This window comes from Protopterus annectens, chromosome 1.part1, assembly GCF_019279795.1.
Source record: "Protopterus annectens isolate FY-2018-M chromosome 1.part1, PAN1.0, whole genome shotgun sequence".
Lineage (NCBI taxonomy): Eukaryota > Metazoa > Chordata > Ceratodontiformes > Protopteridae > Protopterus > Protopterus annectens.
The window spans coordinates 817474688-817493694 of record NC_056726.1 but is presented as its reverse complement, the minus strand read 5'-3'; the positions used below and the strand labels follow the sequence as shown (position 1 = coordinate 817493694).

Sequence of the window (19007 nt, the reverse complement as noted above, 5' to 3'; positions counted from 1 at the left end):
GGGTTTATTGATTGTCTGAGTAAAGCCATGAAGATTAATATGTGAGGAAGGGTTATTTGTATTGACAGAAGACCAGTCTCAATTAAAGTCTCCTAATATGATTGTTTCTTGGGGGTAGGTAGAAGATACCCAACTTAGGATATTCTCAATTGTGGTATTATTGCCAGGAGGTAGGTAGATACAGATGATATAGATTGATTTATTAGGGTTTAGTTGTAGTTTAGAAATAAGGATTTCAGCCTTACTATCTTTTAGTGGGTTATAAGGTAGAGAGGAGATTTTTAGTCCATTTCTAAACAGAAGTGCTACTCCTGCACCCTTGCGTTTTATGCAGTCCATTCTCAATATGTCATAGCCAGGGGGAAGTATTGCACTGTCTTTAGTACCAGGTTTCAGCCAAGTTTCAGTAAGACAGAAGATGTCGAAGGAGTGAGTATCAAGGAGGGCATGGAGGTGGGCAATCTTATTGTTAATACTTCGGATATTGAGATGTCCTATAAGTAAGGCATTGGAAACAGTGGTTAGTGTTGGGAGGGTAGAGCTTGTGATATTATAAGTTGTCAGTGGAGTCATTAGTTGGTCCTGGGTTAGGGTGGATGTCACCATCGCTAAGGGTTGGAGTTTTTAGTTCTAATGATGGTTTGCACGAGAAGCTGGTTAGATATTTTAGTCTCCTTACATTTGGATTGTTGAAATTAATGTGTGTAAGTCGATGGTATTTGGCTAGTAGGTAGTTGGGGGTACATGTAATGTTTAAATGAGTATGTGTTTGGATAGGATATTGGATGGCTCTTTGCGACAGTAACTAAAGTGGTAATAATTAGCTTTTTCATAGGAAGTAAGGAGATAGATTATGGTTAAGCCTAGAACAAATATGTAAATGAATATTAGTTTGGTTAGGATAGTTTGCTATAAGAGACATATTGCTACGAAGAGTTATAAAGCCCAAAGGAGATAGAGTTAATAAGTAAAAACAAGTTAAAATATAGGGAAGGTATAGTTTTCCTGAGCGGAGTAGTTGATCCTGGGAGACTTCCCTGTTTTCAGAATGTTTTCCCCATCCCTGGGGAAGCTGCTTTTGCCACATTTTAGTTTTTCTGTTTCTTTTTAACAGAAAAAAACACGTATCTACTCCTCAAATTTCTTTAGACAGAATTAGTTTACTGGGTCTCACTCTGGGTTTTATTCAGGCTGAGTTTCTGATTCTGTTTTATCCACAGTGTCAGTCTTTTCAGTGGGAGTACACCAAGGCTTCAGTCCCTCAGCAAACCTTGAGCTGTTACAGAAGGAATTTCCTGAACCTTCAATTCCTCCAGTTCTGTTAGCTTTGGCGGATGCATCTCTGGCCAACAGGAACAAAAAAAAACATACCTACACATGTCAAACCCATCCAAGTGGGGGACTGCGCCCCCACACTCCTAACTAAATATGCCATCGCACTATAGTGAGGAAAAGAAACCACTCCGAAATGCTGGCAGACTGTCTCCTTTCTGTTAACACTATCGGTAATGTGAGTGTTTGTTAAAATGCAACTTCGGTGTTGTCTAGGTTATTTGAAATTCAGAGATTTTGTTTATGTAAAGTACACTGTGCTTGTGCGCACGCACATGTGTGCATGTGTAATTCCATTGATAATTCTTCCAGGGTTTTAAGGAGGTTTGCTTGGCTGTATTCTCAGAGCCTCCCAACAGGATGTGAATAGTGAGACTTTTCCCCCTTTGGATAGAGATTCACTTTTTTGGTTCCTTTACTGCAAAGGTGATCAAAAAGTTTTTAAGGGTAAGTTAAATCAGGGGAATCTCAAGATTTTTGTGCTTTTTAAATTGTCTAAGGAATTTTCCAACCCCACATCTAATTTTGTCAAAATGGCAAGGGTGTTCCAAAAAATTCCAGAACCCGACAGTTCATCTAGTGATTTTCCTTATTTAAGGGACCTTGTTCCTTCCTCCCACCCTGACGGACCCTTTTCCCTTCCAGAAAATTTGAGTCTCCATTTCTCCTTGGCAACAGATAATTGCAAGTGCATGTTCTGAAGCTCATCCATCATGGTTATAGATGACAATGAGAGGTTATTCTTCCTTGGCAGGGGGTGATTCCTCATCTACCAGACCAGACTCATACTTCCACCTGTCCAATATAAGGCAAATAGAGAAAGCAAGTGCAGCTTCCTCACCTACAATTATGCTGATTTGAGGACTTGAGTTTCACTTTCTAACTTGCACATTACTGTAACAAGTAAACAGTTGCTGAGGAATCAACTTCAGAAAGTCAATTGAGAATTTCCTTGAGTTGGTCAGAAACTGCTTTCTGGCTGCTCAAGTCACTGAGGGCATCCTGTTTTAGCAGCTATCAAGACCCAGTGAATAATTTTGAGTAAATTCAAGCCATCACTGTGGGAGACATTCTGACCTACCTCCTCGGACCTTTTTTAATAGTTCAAGTAAATCTTTTATTTAAATCCAGTTAATACAGCACAAGCCAAAACTGGCAACTTTTATAGTAAAGCAGCACAAAAACAATGTGTTCAGTTCATGCACTACAGTTATCCATCAGTATGTCTTAATCTGATTCATAAAAATTAAAGACCAAGGTTTAATTATCTCTTTTTCATGAAGTCAACCCCTAAAAGAATGAATCCTTATGTACTAGTAAAGGCACTTAAATATTTATTTTTTTCAGCTTTTGCTGGTCATATTACCAGAGAGAGAGCACTTATCAGGGAGCATTTCTGACCAGCATTTTTTTTTTTTGGTTTTCTCTTGGGAGGCGTCTCCATGTTTACATTCTTTGGGGAAAGAAATTTCAAAAGAAAGAGTGGAATCTGGACATGGCCGGTCACCTGCTTGAGCTCTTAGGTTTACTCTTAGAAGGATCTCCTGTAAATGAACAAAACAAGAGCTCTTGGGACATGCCTAAACTGTCTAGCTGAAAGGGATCATAGAGGGTCTTCCACGGCCAAGGTTGCCAGACATCCCTATTTGAGCGGGACTGTCCTGGGAACTGCCTGATGTTCCGCATTGAACAGAAGAGGGTCCGCTGTGCGTAATTTTTTTTTTTGCGCTCTAATACCAGTATACGTCCCAGTCAAAAATCGACAAACACTGAGTTACTTGTGTTTAATGGCTGATGTTCTGCATTAAAGACCTTTTTTGGTCCCTACCTGTCTTGTAACAAATCCGGCATCGCTGAACATGGCCAAGTTATCAAAAAACTTGGATGGTCTGTCTTCAGCTACAGTGAAAATAAATCTTTATTCCACATAAAACACGTGCTGTTTCAGACAAGTAGGTAAGATATCTACTTATGTCAGTATGTATTGAGTGCAGCGGTAGCATTGTCGCCTCACAGCAAGAGGTTCTCCCGTTTGATTCTCGGCTGGAGCGCCTTCTGTGTGGAGTCTGCATGTCCTCCCCGCAGTAGAGTGGCGTTCAAAAGACATGCGTAAATGGGCGTGTCTTCGTTGAAGGTTGGGCATCCAGCTGGCAACTTGGCACTGTAAAAATCTACTGCCAATCATTAGCGGACTGCACCCTAACCGGGAAAAGCCGAAAGAAGAACATTTGTTTACTTGGGTAGTCCGACTGGGTGAGAACACATTTTCAGTGGAGGCCTGGAGAGAAGCTCCAGAGCAGAATTACAAAGATAACACACATCACGAAAATGCATTAAATCACAGTGATACTGTTCATTACAAAACAATTTACTGGTTCATCAAATTCTGGTAAGAATTTAATACAAAATATAGTCTAAATAGTACTAAAAGTAATGGATTACAGAAGGGGGCAAGGTTGCAGTGTTAGCAATAATGTAGGGTTTTGATTACAGTGAGATTGTTGAAGGGGGGATTAATATAGCAGAGAGTGGAAGAGGGAGGGAAGAGTAACAGGAGAGAGGGCGAGATATGGAGGACTTGAGAGTGGACAAAAGGGAGTCTGTAGGAGAATAGTGAGTGAAGAGAAACTAGAAGGGAGAATTGTGAAGGATACTAAGAAGAGGTAGGAGGTTATGCAGTAAGGACATAAATTTGAGATATATGTGTCTGCTATGAAATGGGAGAAGATTAGGTTGAGCTGCTGGTCGGTAGAAGGCTTCATCCAGGAGTGAGCATGAGCAGAGCCAATTGCTACTGAGGAAGTCTTGCAATCTTTTGAAGTGAGATGGGTCAGTAGTGGTTATGATAGGTTCAGGAAGAGTATTCCATATTTTGGGGATATAGTTGGAGAAGAGAGAGTCTCCGGCTTTATTGGATTTGGAGACCTGTAATAAAGATTTGTAGGTGGAACGAAGTGTTCGAGTGTTAGTAAAAGGCTGAAGCATTAGTTGAAGGGAGGGGTTTTATTTTGCTGGTGCACAAGTCATTAAATTAAGTGATAGGGAGTTCTAGCCAGTTTACTTTATGTAGAGCAGTGCAGTGGTGGAATCTATGTGGAGTGCTTGTGGCAAATTTTACTATTTTATTGTAGCTGGTTTCTAGTTTGAGATTGCTTTTACTTAAGTTTGTTAAAATAGGGGAGACATATAGTAGGCTGGAGAGTAGATGAGTTCTGGCTATGTCTTGTATTATCAGTAAGGAAAGGTTTGATTCTATATAGTGAGCCTAATTTGATACATGTCTTATTGATGAATTGTGATATGTGCAAGATGAATTTTAAACTTGTCTATTACGCCTAATAATTTTGTAAGTTACTGCTGAGATTGTTATGGTGTTGGAGGAATGTATTTAGAATGGAGCACAAGGGTCCTGCTGGGATGAAAGAGCATCAGTTGATTTGTGGAGTGGTTCAGAAACTGTTGTGATTTGGCTAGCCATGATTCGACTGCAAGAAAGGACTATTGTGTTGTAGATACTAGTTGATTTAGGGAGGCTCCGGCACAGATGAGTGTTGATTCATTTGCATATTGAGTAATTGCTGCTAGGGGAGCAGATGAGTGGAACCTGTTTGTGAAGATACTAAAAAGTAAGCCACCTAGGATAGATCTTTTCGGTACCACCAAGCTAACAAAGGTTGTAGGGAAAAGAGTTCTTGTTGCCATTTGACAGCTTGCTGCCAGCCAGATAAGTAGCTATGGAACCATGCTAAGCAAGAGTGGCTATGTTTGAGTTGAAACCATGTTGAAGGTTTTTAAGAGGTCCAGGAAGACCAGTTTTCCATTATTTCTGTGGTGGTTGTTAGTGTTGGTAAAGCTTAGGAGGGCATATGTGGTGCTATGGTGTGGGCGAAACCCATGCTGTGTGTTGACTAAGAGGTTATTGGATAGAAGGTGGATTAAAAGCTACTTGTTGAAAACTTTTTTCTGGTATTTTGGAAAGGGGTGGTAAGATAGCAATGGGTCTTTGGTTAGAAAGTTCAGCAGACTTGTCCCCTTTATGCAGAGAGATTATATAGGATATTTTCCAGGTTGAGGGAATATAGTATTCTGTAATAGAGTGGTAGTTAAGAATAGTGATGGGATAGGCAGTAGCATCCGCTGTTTTTTGGAATTCTGAGGGTAGGTTATCTGCTGCAAGGGATGCGGTGGTATGTTTGGACAATAACTTTTATAGTGAGGGTTTGAACAGGTCTGAAGGAAAAGGAGTCTGTATCATTGGATATTGTAGGGATAATTGGAGTGTTGAGATGGGGGTTGTTAAGTGAGTGTATAGACTTTAAAGCGTTAAACTGAGTAGCAGTGCTCTGTGTTTTGAGGTGTTGGAGGGGACAGGGGTGGGTATATAACTGGGTCAAAGGAGTTTTTATTATATATATATATATATATATATATATATATATATATATATATATATATATATATATATACACATGTACATGTAGTGGACCAGAATTTCCTGGCATTCTTGATGCTGTTGCTGTGTGACAGAGTTGTATGTATTTTTGTCAAGTTTGACCACTGAGACTTGGCTTTGTTGCAAAGTTGTTTGTACTGGTTTAGATTAGTTAGATTTTTGTTGGTATGCTAGTATGTCCTGGCTGTGTCTTTGTTTCAGTAGATTTTAGTGTAGTTTGTTAGCCATGGAGTATAGTTGGATTTTGTTATGGCAGTTCTACAGGGGGCTAGTTTATTTAGAATATAAAGGAAGGTGGAGTTAAGATAACGTACAGCTGTGCCAAGGGAGAGAGTTTTGAGTGGAGTCCAGTTGAAGTTGTAATAATGAGCGAAACGTTTTGAGTATTGAAGTTTTTTTTTTTTTTTTTTTTTTTTTTTCTTCTCCAAATTAGACAGGAGCAAGTTCGTCTGGAGGAGTTAAGATGATGTCTAAGCAAATAAGTGGGAAGATTATGTCTGAGCAAGTAAGTGGGAAGATGATTGGTAGGCTAGTGAGGGTTTATTGGCTATGATCTAGTCTAGTATAGATTGGTGTTTATCCGTTCTGCCATTTGTATAACCTGTGATAAGCCATATAGGTTGAAATTAGTGGGATTTTTGGAGTTATGGGAGAACCAGTCAGTATTGAGGGCACCCGTAATGATTGCCCTTGGGGAAAGTGTTAAGGATATCCTGTGAATTATATCCTTAGTTGTGTTCAAGTTATTACTTGGTGGAATATAAATAGCAATTATAATTAGGTGTTTGTGCTAATTTCTAGATTTGTAAATAATTCAGCATTGTTAAAGTCTGAGTTGTCGATCAATAAGTTATAGTTTAGATTGCTTGAGCATAATGACTACTCCTCCTCCATGCTTATTGTTTTCTATCACATCTATGTATGCTATTACCTGGAGGGAACATTCATTCTTAATTTCAGGTTTTAGCCAGGTTTCATTGAGGATGTTGATGTCAGGGGTGTATAGTGACAGGGAGGCATGAAGAGCATGGACCATGTTGACAGTACTTCTTGGTTTCTTAAGTAGCAGGAGGTTGGAGCCTTTAGGGGGTAGGAAAGTAAGGGAGTGAGGTAGGAGGGATGGGTTGTTACGGAGTGTTTTTAGGGCCAGGGTTTCAGTGAACATCACTACGGAGTTTTAGTTCAGTAAAGAATAGAGTTTGAGAGCTTAGAAAGGAGTTTATAATACCTAAAAAGATATTTAGAACTTGAGTGGAGTTGGATGTATTTGTATGGGAAGTTTGCAGTGCAAGTGGTGGTGTAGAGGTTTGAGGCAGTTTCAGAGTTAGTGTGTAGTGTTTGATGGGTAGAGGATTAGTAATGGTATGGGGGATGTTTTAGTTTTGTAGCTGATATTGATAGGAAACTTAGGTGGTTTGCAGATATAAACAGTGTGAAGGTGATTATATGAAATGTTGGTGTTTAGGTGTAAGATAGGAGTGGGTGTAGACACTGTAGGAAGACAATGGAGTAAGTTTTTTTTTTGTGGAGAGGCACTAGTGATGAGCTTTTGTTGGAGGGAAGGTTATGTGGGTTACAGTTATTGAAGTACAGTGTGCAGGTTATAGTCTTTTGCGGAAAGGGAAGATGTGCGAAAAGTCGCAGAAGCCACCTTGGTAGTGGATGGGTGAGTGCAGTTGGTAGTAAAGGGAATAGGGCGTGACTGTGGAGCGTAATAGGGGAAGTAGGAGGATGGATGTTACGGATGGTAGAAGGGGGGAGGGTACCCAGGAAATGATAGGAGGATTATGGTTGGTTTACAGTGTAGGGGTAGACTGGGGTGCAGATATTGGAAAACGATAACTGGCTCTTGGCAGTGAGATCTATGGTAGTAGGTAGATTTTATTTGGTAAGTGGATATGGTGTATGATTGGGAGAGATTAGTGGGGGTGGCTATTTATGGATAAATGTAGAGGTAGTGGGGTGGGTGGGATTTGGTGGTAGGGGAGCGGAGTGAGCCTGAGTGTAGCAAATATAAAACTTGGTATTTATATGAAGCTTATAAATTATGATCTGATGTCAGTGTTTGTTCATTCTTGATGAATGGGACTTTGTTCTGATCCTCAGAACCAGCTCAGCTGTTATACTGCTCATGCCAGCCAATAGCTCCCAAGCTAAGACTCCTCAGTGCCCCACTCTCCATTACCCCAGATCTTGTTTGCCACTTTGCCAGCAAGACATGTCAGCCATTGTTCTCAGCCAAGTCTTTAAAAATGTCCCTATTCTGCTAATTCTTTTATATATATTTACCATTATCATTGTACACACTGTGTTTGTGTGTTCAAATACTCTAGCCTGTACCTCTGGTAATCTTTGTTACCATTGTTGGTAACTCTCTCCCACTTTCTTACCTTTTGCGGTAATTCTTAGTACCATCGTTGGTACTTCCTTTCTTTCTTCTCTAGTACCCTTGGGTATTTCTCCACTACCATCGTTGGTAGACCTGCTATCCTTGGGTTGGGTGTTCAAGTTATTTACTTACTGTTTGTCAAAATGGTGGAAAAAGACACTTCAGGATTCAAACAGTGCCAAGACTGTCGAAGATAGATGCCCAATTCCGATGGGCATTTTCATGTTTTTATTGCCTAGGAGCTCCACAGCTCGACCAAGACTGAGACATTTGCCAGGCCTTTAGTAACTGGGCCTTGGTCGAGCATCAGAATAAGCTCATTTTGAAGGGCTTGTTGAAAACTAGTTTGTGAAGGGTTGTTCAAGTCCGACTCCCCTCCTAAGTCAGTCCTATCAAAAAGAGCCCCTCTGTACATGTGTCCGCTGCGTCACCATTGGCTCAAAAACACAAGACTATGGTTCAGATTGCCTCCACAGAACCGAAAGTAAAGGTACTGCTGAAGTTACAGCTTCAGGATTCCTCCGCACAGACTACTGCTACTGTGGTGCCTTCAGCACCAGCATCAGTCCCGGCATCTTTAGTTTCCTGCTCTGAGACGACTTCTCCTGCGCCTCAGCAGGCTCTGCCCATCCCCTCAGTGATGTAACCAAATACAAATCTTCCCAGGATGAGGTATTCACCTTCCATAGACCCCTTTGTGGGCAGTTTGCCCAGTCCCTTCCCGGAATGACCCGAGTCCCCTTCAGGTTTTTCAGTTCGATCCTCCAGGAGTCTCTCCAAGGTAGTTGTGAGATTGGTGGGTCAGCTGGTGGTGGCCAGAGGTATCCCTGCCCCGTCTCAAGCTTCAGAGCCTCGCACTTTGATCCCCCCAGTACCAGCTGCCTCAGTGCCCTTGGGCATCCCTTTCTTTGCACCGAATGTGGCTCAAGACTTCAGTTCCCTCTTCGGAACTGACAGATTCTCAGGGTCTTGGATCGGCTCCTATTTTTTAATCCAGACCAAACCTTGGCTCTTGGAACTTTGTCGGTTGCAGGTCTTTCCCCGGCTCCTGCCTCGGAGGGTGGACTCAGAGCGGTGTATGACCTCTGTTATGGGCTTCCACTCCTCTTCGAGGGGCCCTGCCTTCCAGATTATGGAGAGAGCTTTAGCCTCTGCAGGCTCTCAGCTGGTTCCTCGTACTTTGTAGTATCATATTACCATATTTTCTGGTCCAGAGCTGACACCAGTCCCCACGACAGAACAGTGAGTACCGAAGCTTCAAGTTACCCCTGCACAGGGCCCCTCTTCTGAGTCTTTCTCAGAGATCCCCACTGAGGAACCCCCCCCCAATAAGAAGACGTGCAAGAGGAAGCACATAGATTCCTGAAGAATGTGTCACGGAGGACATGGATTTTGATGAAGGGATAGGTTCCTTCGGTCACCCCCTGAAGATGTTTCCTTTGGGGAGATATCCTAGAAATCTTCAAGCAGAGGGGTAGCTGGAAGCCCCAAGAACCGACCTCCGAGGAATCCATGTACTTGCATGTGTTCAGTGCTCGACCATCTACTTCCTGGGTGACCCCACCTGCAGACTATCTTATTAAGCTGATCAGGCAGCAGGCTTGGAAGTCCCCTGATTCTATAGAGCCTATTCCCTGGAGACCAGACAAATTCTTTGTTCTCCGGAGGACTACAAGTATTGGGCCAAGGGTTTAGCAGTAGATGCCATGGCAGTGGCAGCTGCCACCAAGAAGGAACTCACTGATGAGTCCTGCTGTACATCTTCCTAACAGAGTCTAGGAAGAAGGACAGATTTGGAAAGCGGGTCTACGCTTCATCAACCTTCGCACTAAGGTCTTTGGACTTTATGGCGCATTTTACTAGACTCTAGAGAGATCTGATTTAAGCAGTTATCGGAGACTCTCTCTGTAGAGCCATGTCCAGCGATGTGCAGGATAAGGTTGCCTGTCTGCAAGCCACCCTAGAGTCTATATCGAACGCATCCATGCGGCTTATTGCACATGCAGCAGAAGGAACTACCAGACCAGCAGGTTCCGGCATTGCCATAAGGTGCCACACCTGGATGCACTTATGTGAAGTTGTGGAGACCTTCAAGTTGTCCTTCGTCAATGCCTTTTGATCATCTTTATCCCCAGTGTGAAGGACACACTAGCCAGGTGGAAAAGGATGGAAAGATGGTCTACCTTGGGCATTCGTTTTTCTGCTCCTCGGCAATCCTACTCCTTGAATCACAGGAGTGGAAAGATGTGGTTCAAAAAGTCCCGAGGGCCACCAGAACGCACATGGCAGCGGCTTCCCATGAACAGAGGGGGGAGCTCAGACAGAAGACACTGACCGCAAGGCAGAGGTGGCCCGCAAAACCAGGGTTCCTCTGGGCAACCCTTCCAGCGCTCCTGAAAGGTGGTCTGATTGGTTACCTCTGGAAGCAGTCTGGGGAGACCCTCACTGCATTTGACAGCCTGGCTACAAATGTCCGATACTTGGGTGCAGACTATCATTACCAGAGCCTATCCTAATGTTGTCTATATTGGATAATCAAACTTTCAAAAAGTTAGTGTCATATGGTCAACACCATACAATCGAATTTTTGAAAATTTGAACGTTTTAACGGAGATTTCCATACAGAGTGGCATGGGAAGATTTCCTTTTCTGCACTGTAATGCGATTTCGGAGTTGGTATATTTAAAGAGCGGGGGGGTGGGGGATGCAGGGTGCCTTCCTTGCCCAAACGTTCAGATAGGTTATGTGTAGTTTTATTTTTTTTTTTTTTTTTTTTTTAGATTTTTGAACTTTTAAAAGTTGGGTCATATGGTGTCGACCATATGACAGTCGAACTTTTGAAAGTTTGATTATCTAATATATAGACCCTGTTCCCTTCACCCTTCTCCCAAGAGCTCAGAGAAAAATGCCCGATGTTCCACCTAATCATCAGGATCAAGCAGCCATAGAGGTTCAAAAGCTGCAAGAAAGAGTCATCCAAGAAGTCCCATCAGATCAGATAGGATCTGGAATTTATTCCAGATTCTTTTTAGTGCCAAAGAATAGGGGACTGGAGGCTAATATTAGACCTCAGCCTTCTGAACAACTTTGTTCAGAAGATAAGATTCCAGATGGTCACTGTTCCAGTCTATTCTCCCCTTTCTAGGAGAAAATGATTGGATGTGCTCTGTAGACCTTCAAGATGCATATTACCACATAAAGATGAACAAATGCTCAAGAAGGGTTTTCCACTTTAGGCTAGGGGCCAGTCATTACCAGTTCAGAGTGCTGCCCTTTGACCTCATTACAGCCCCCGGGGTGTTCACAAAATGCATGGCAGCAATCACTGATCATGTGAGATTACACAGATTCCAGGCATTTCCTTATCTAGATGACTGGTTTCTCATTGCCCCTACCAGGCATCTGCTGCTGCAAGCCACAGACTTTGTCATACACTTGTTCAGTGCCCTGGGCGTAACAGTCCACTATGAAGAGTCAGTCGTCTCCCACTAAGGGCCTAAAATTCATAGGAGCCCACCTCAACATAGTTTTGTGTATATCTTCTCTACCCTTTCACAGGCTCCAAAAGATGCTGTCTCCAGTACAGCTCATTCTGGTAAAAAAAACAAAACAAAGTGCCCGCTCAATTTGTTCTCCAAGCCCTAGGATCTATGGTGAGAGCCATCATGCTAGTTCCCTTGGCGAGATTTCACATGAGGATACTTCAATGTCTTCTGGCCTTCCAATGGTCCATTCTTCATCATCCAATGACTCTCCCGATCTTAACGGGATGTTGCAAAAAAGATCTGCCGTGGTGGATGCAGTCAGAAGAAATCCTAATGATCTGTTCCTTTGTTTCCCTGCAACTCAAGGCCATAGTGACCATGCAAACCTCCCAGTTAGGGTGGGGGGCATTATCTGCGAAGAATAGTCCAAGGTACTTGGTCTCCACAAGAGGCCAACTTGTACACCAGTGTCCTGGAAACGAAAGCAATGCTCTAGCATTGCAAGCCTTTCAATCTGCTCTTTCTCTGGGAACAGTTACAATACAGTCAGACATGTCAGTATGGTACATAAACAAGGGGAACCAAATCCTACTCCTTGCCAAGAAGTTCTGAGTGTGGCGATGGGCTTATATCTTCCAACTGCTTTCTTATGGCAGTGCATATGCAAGGGAGTTCCAACATGATAGCAGGTAACACATTCTACTGCCTCATGAGTGGTCTTCAATCCCAGTGTGGCAAAGGAAATCTTTTGCTGGTTGGGCCAACCTTGCTGCATTTTCTTTGCCTCCCCCCAGTGAACAGAAAGTGCAGCATAATCCCTCCTCAGGGGAGTCCCCGAGACGCCTCCTTCTTGATTGTCCCTTGGGTTTTATGCCTTTCTCCCATACCCCTCTTCTTAAAGCCCAAAGGTTGTGAAGTAAAGTGATTCTTGTTGCTCCCTTTTGGCCCAGGCAAATTGTTTTCCCTTTCTGGCCTCACTTGATTCACCATCTGTGAAGTCTGGACTCACCTGCTGTCTCACCCGCATTGATTGGTGCACCCGATGTGTGTGTGTGCTCTCAAGCTCACAGCTTGGTTCCTCCAATTCTGTTAATTGCCAGGCAAAATAACACATCTTCCCCAGCACAAAGATTCTTCTGGCCTTCCATAGGCCTTCCACCAGGAGAGACGACTACAGTAAATGGAAGAGATTTTCGGTTTGGGCCTCTAAAAACAATTTAGATCCATTTTGAAAAAAACTTTTCAATTTTAGATTGATCATGTTCAGCTCTTGTTCACTAATCTATTCCATTTCTCAATCTAATTAATAGATGAACATGCCATTTCTTATAAGAATAATTGCTAAAACACTTAACAAATTCTCAGACGATGTTTTTCCATAAACAGCCAATTCTATGTCCTCATAACAGATTTCTGTCCAAAAATGATATCACAGCAAAGAAACATGCTGCAGATCATCCTTTATGATACCTCTGGAAGCAGTCTGGGGAGACCCTCACTGCATTTGACAGCCTGGCTACAAATGTCCGATACTTGGGTGCAGACTATCATTACCAGAGCCTATCCTAATGTTGTCTATATTGGATAATCAAACTTTCAAAAAGTTAGTGTCATATGGTCAACACCATACAATCGAATTTTTGAAAATTTGAACGTTTTAACGGAGATTTCCATACAGAGTGGCATGGGAAGATTTCCTTTTCTGCACTGTAATGCGATTTTGGAGTTGGTATATTTAAAGAGCGGGGGGTTGGGGGATGCAGGGTGCCTTCCTTGCCCAAACGTTCAGATAGGTTATGTGTAGTTTATTTTAATTTATTTTTTTTTTTTTTTTTTTTTTTAGATTTTTGAACTTTTAAAAGTTGGGTCATATGGTGTCGACCATATGACAGTCGAACTTTTGAAAGTTTGATTATCTAATATATAGACCCTGTTCCCTTCACCCTTCTCCCAAGAGCTCAGAGAAAAATGCCCGATGTTCCACCTAATCATCAGGATCAAGCAGCCATAGAGGTTCAAAAGCTGCAAGAAAGAGTCATCCAAGAAGTCCCATCAGATCAGATAGGATCTGGAATTTATTCCAGATTCTTTTTAGTGCCAAAGAATAGGGGACTGGAGGCTAATATTAGACCTCAGCCTTCTGAACAACTTTGTTCAGAAGATAAGATTCCAGATGGTCACTGTTCCAGTCTATTCTCCCCTTTCTAGGAGAAAATGATTGGATGTGCTCTGTAGACCTTCAAGATGCATATTACCACATAAAGATGAACAAATGCTCAAGAAGGGTTTTCCACTTTAGGCTAGGGGCCAGTCATTACCAGTTCAGAGTGCTGCCCTTTGACCTCATCACAGCCCCCGGGGTGTTCACAAAATGCATGGCAGCAATCACTGATCATGTGAGATTACACAGATTCCAGGCATTTCCTTATCTAGATGACTGGTTTCTCATTGCCCCTACCAGGCATCTGCTGCTGCAAGCCACAGACTTTGTCATACACTTGTTCAGTGCCCTGGGCGTAACAGTCCACTATGAAGAGTCAGTCGTCTCCCACTAAGGGCCTAAAATTCATAGGAGCCCACCTCAACATAGTTTTGTGTATATCTTCTACCCTTTCACAGGCTCCAAAAGATGCTGTCTCCAGTACAGCTCATTCTGGTAAAAAAAACAAAACAAAGTGCCCGCTCAATTTGTTCTCCAAGCCCTAGGATCTATGGTGAGAGCCATCATGCTAGTTCCCTTGGCGAGATTTCACATGAGGATACTTCAATGTCTTCTGGCCTTCCAATGGTCCATTCTTCATCATCCAATGACTCTCCCGATCTTAACGGGATGTTGCAAAAAAGATCTGCCGTGGTGGATGCAGTCAGAAGAAATCCTAATGATCTGTTCCTTTGTTTCCCTGCAACTCAAGGCCATAGTGACCATGCAAACCTCCCAGTTAGGGTGGGGGGCATTATCTGCGAAGAATAGTCCAAGGTACTTGGTCTCCACAAGAGGCCAACTTGTACACCAGTGTCCTGGAAACGAGCAATGCTCCTAGCATTGCAAGCCTTTCAATCTGCTCTTTCTCTGGGAACAGTTACAATACAGTCAGACATGTCAGTCGTATGGTACATAAACAAGGGGGAACCAAATCCTACTCCTTTTGCCAAGAAGTTCTGAGTGTGGCGATGGGCGATATCTTCCAACTGCTTTCTTATGGCAGTGCATATGCAAGGGAGTTCCAACATGATAGCAGGTAACACATTCTACTGCCTCATGAGTGGTCTTCAATCCCAGTGTGGCAAAGGAAATCTTTTGCTGGTTGGGCCAACCTTGCTGCATTTTCTTTGCCTCCCCCCAGTGAACAGAAAGTGCAGCATAATCCCTCCTCAGGGGAGTCCCCGAGAGACGCTCTCCTTCTTGATTGTCCCTTGGGTTTTTATGCCTTTCTCCCATACCCCTCTTCTTAAAGCCCAAAGGTTGTGAAGTAAAGTGATTCTTGTTGCTCCCTTTTGGCCCAGGCAAATTGTTTTCCCTTTCTACGGCCTCACTTGATTCACCATCTGTGAAGTCTGGACTCACCTGCTGTCTCACCCGCATTGATTGGTGCACCCCGATGTGTGTGTGTGCTCTCGAGCTCACAGCTTGGTTCCTCCAATTCTGTTAATTGCCAGGCAAAATAACACATCTTCCCCAGCACAAAGATTCTTCTGGCCTTCCATAGGCCTTCCACCAGGAGAGACGACTACAGTAAATGGAAGAGATTTTCGGTTTGGGCCTCTAAAAACAATTTAGATCCATTTTCGGCACCTGTTTGAAAACGTTTTGCAATTTTTAGCCACTCTGACCATGGAGCTTCAGCTTCCACCATTAGAGTTCAGTTTGTCTTTTCGGCTTTTCCCGGTTAGGGGTCACCACAGCGGAACTCCGGTCTGCTAATGATTGGCAGTACATTTTTTTATGGTGCTGAGTTGCCAGCCCAACCTTCAGCGAAGGCACGCCCATTCATGCATGTTTTTCGGAGGCCACTCGACTGTGGGGAGGACATGCAGACTCCACACAGAAGGCACTCCAACCGAGAATCGAACAGGAGAACCTCTTGCTGTGAGGCAACAATGCTACCGCTGTACCACCGCGGCTTATCACCATTAGAGTCCAGTTAGCCATTTCAGTTTTCACAACAGCTTTGATGACCATTCTCTAATTTCCCATCGCATGTGCAAGATTTTTATCGAAGGTGCCTTACGAGTAAAACCCCCATTCAGGGAATCCCGTAGCTCTGTGGGATCTCACCTTGGTTTTGTAAACTTTAGTACTACCTCCCTTTGAACCAGTAGCTACTTGCTATCTTAAATTCCTTTCCTGGAAAACTCTTTCTAGTAGCCTTCACTTCCATCAAGAGAGTCTGAGATCCAGGCATTATGTGCAAAGCCCCCCCTATCATCATTCGTAAAGATAGGGTGTCATTGAGAACTATAACCCATCCTTCCTAAAGTGGTTTCTGAATCTAGTGTTAAACTATTGAATTGTCAGTTTACTTTTTTCCAAAGTTTTCCAACAATGGTGGATCTTGCTTACACTTGCTGGACGTTCGCAGGCAATTGTGTTTTTGCTTGAACAGGTCTTGAGTCCAGGAAATCAGATCAACTGTTCATTTCCTTTTCTGGTTCGACGGTCGGATAAGCATCAAAAGTGACCTTATCGAAATGGCTGAGATTGTGTTACCTTTATTTATGCGCATACCAACCATAAATTGCCTGCCCCTGTTGAAGCGCATTCAACCAGATCAGTTGCCACTTTGGCAGTTTTTCATTCAAAAGCTTCTATGGATGAAATTTGTGCAGCTGCAACTTTGGCTACACCTCATACCGTTATCTCTCATACCTTTATCACTCATTACAAAGTAGATATGGTCTCCAGAGGAAGAGCATCCTTTGGCTCTATGGTTCTCAGGAATATCCTTCCATAAGGCCACCCAGGAACTTGAGTAGCTGGGGACTCTGTCCCATTTATCAAGAATGAACAAAGACTGACAACATCAGATAAAGAAGTCATGTACTCACCATACCGTTCATCTTTGTTGTCTATCTTCGTTCATTCGTGACATCCCACTGACCTTCCCCCTTCTGTAGATCTCCTGAGGGATTGATACCTTGCCCTGGGTTGTCGTAAGGTTTTTACCTTTGATATTGCTTCTGCTTATAATTACTGTGTATACTCTTGCTATTGTCTGCAAACTATCTGACCTAGCCAAAGCCTTTGACACTAGTCCCCACTCTGGCATAATAGATAAACTCTCCCAGCTAGGCATCAACTCGTATGTTACCAGATGAGTAGCTAACTGGCTCACTGATAGAACCCACCAAGTCAAAGTAGAGGAAGCCACCTCTAGTAGTAGACCCGTAATGAGTGGTGTACCCCAAGGGTCAGTCTTAGGGCCTCTGCTGTTTGGGATATACTTTTCTGAGGTGCAAGTCAAAACCAGTGGTCTGTGGCTGACCAAGTTTGCAGATGACTGCAAGCTGGGTACTATCTTAAATTCCCCTACTGATGTGAACATCCTCCAAGAGGGCCTTACCCAAACTAATTTGTGCTAGAAGCATGGCCTCAGACTGAATGCCAAGAAATGCATTATTATCCCCTTTGGGGAAAATGTCATCCCCACTAATTATCACATTAATAACGTACTAAGCATGCAGTCAGTCATGAGGGACTTTGGCATCCAGGTTGATAGCAACTTGACTTTTGACCACCACGTTGCCTCCGTTGTGCGGAAGGCTTTCTACATGACCCACCTCATAAATAAGGGTATTTAATCAGGAACAAGGAGGTCATAACATCCCTGTACTCCTCCCTTATCAGACCCATTGTAGAATACAGTGCCCCCTTCGGTATGTACCTTGCCAGGCACATGCAGCAGTTGGAGAGACCACAGAGGTTCCTGACCAGGAAAATCCAGGGTCTTAAACACCTGTCTTATACATATAGGCTAAAAGCCCTATCCCTCTACTCAGTCTCATACAGACTGCTCAGAGGTGACTTGTGTCTGGCATACAAGGCCTTTTCAAACCCAGCCTTGATGGAGTTGCTGCATATCTGTAAGACATTTTCCACTTGCGCAACCCACACACAAGGCCTTAACCTGGTCTGTGACATTAATAGAACATGGCTGGATAGATTTGTGTCCCAGAGACTCCCCCATCTGTGGAATAGACTCCTTCTCCATGTCAAGCAGAGTACCTCTTTAGCCCTCTTAAGAGGAACCCGGACGACTTGATGGGAAACAGAAAATACACCCTAGGGATCCCACCTGTGTCCCTGCTGGACAGGGGAAACAGGTGCTGACTTTGAGGGAAAATGGGCGAAATTCTTGGCTAGGCTTATAAGGGCCTCCGGGCCAGTAGCCTAGTATCCTCCTATGAACCTAGGTAATGGAGAGAGGGGCATTGTTGGTAGAGTCTTGGATCGAGAGTTTTTGGCTGGCGCAAGCTGTATAACGATTGAGCTGGTTCAGAGGATCATAAGTGTCCCATTCATCAAGAATGAATGAAGATCAGCAACACAGAACCTTATGGTGAGTGTGTAACTTCTTTTTTTAGTCGCATTGAAACTGCTGAGCTAGTTAATAAGCTTCAAGATACAGTCCTTCATATTTCTTTAAGATATAAAAATATGTTGGATGTGTTTCTTAATTTTGAAAATCGCTTACATTCTGCTTAGCACAGACTACTGATTGTTTTCAGTAATTTCAAGAATGGTCAGTTTTTTTTTTGTTTGTGGCCTACATCTAAAACTGAAGTTGCTGTTGACACTGATGTTACTTCATTTTCTACTGTTGATGCATCTCATGCCATTGATTCATGTAGTGTTCCTTCAGCTGCAGAGAATCCAACTTTAACATTCAAAGATTTTCTGGAACTTCCTGAGCCTGTAAAAATAGACTAGTGCCCAGGGAGGGAGCAGTCCCTAAACAGAAGAGCGAGGGGATCATTGTCTTGGAGGGAGGTTTGCCACGAAACATGCTGTATTATACACAGGAATTTGGTGCTAGGAATAATGTAATCTACTTTACTATCATTTATTTCAGCAATGGATTGTAAAATTGTTGATGATGTTACTGATTTGAAGCTATTTGCTAAGAATGTTACTCCTACATGTTTAAGAATGGTGGATCAGCGTCACAAAATTCATCACCTCCTCAGGAAAGTGGTCATACAGTCTTGTGATTATGATATCTATAATGTCCTTTGGAATAATTAATGTAAATCCTATAATGTAACTAAAGAAGAGCTTTAACTGAACTTTAAAACTAATTATTGGAACTTAAACCTGCTGGTAAGGGGAAATAATATTTGTAACGGATAG

At 42.9% G+C, this 19007-nt stretch overlaps 1 protein-coding gene across 1 annotated transcript in view; it reads left to right on the top strand.

The window, feature by feature from the left end:
* Positions 1-19007, top strand: part of GTF2A1 (general transcription factor IIA subunit 1) — a 402278-nt gene that overhangs the window by 81326 nt on the left and 301945 nt on the right. Inside the window, exons 3-4 of the mRNA XM_044078441.1 lie at positions 8230-8261; positions 16193-16205. Coding sequence (XP_043934376.1) covers positions 8230-8261; positions 16193-16205 — 45 coding nt within the window. The remainder of the gene's footprint in view (positions 1-8229; positions 8262-16192; positions 16206-19007) is intronic.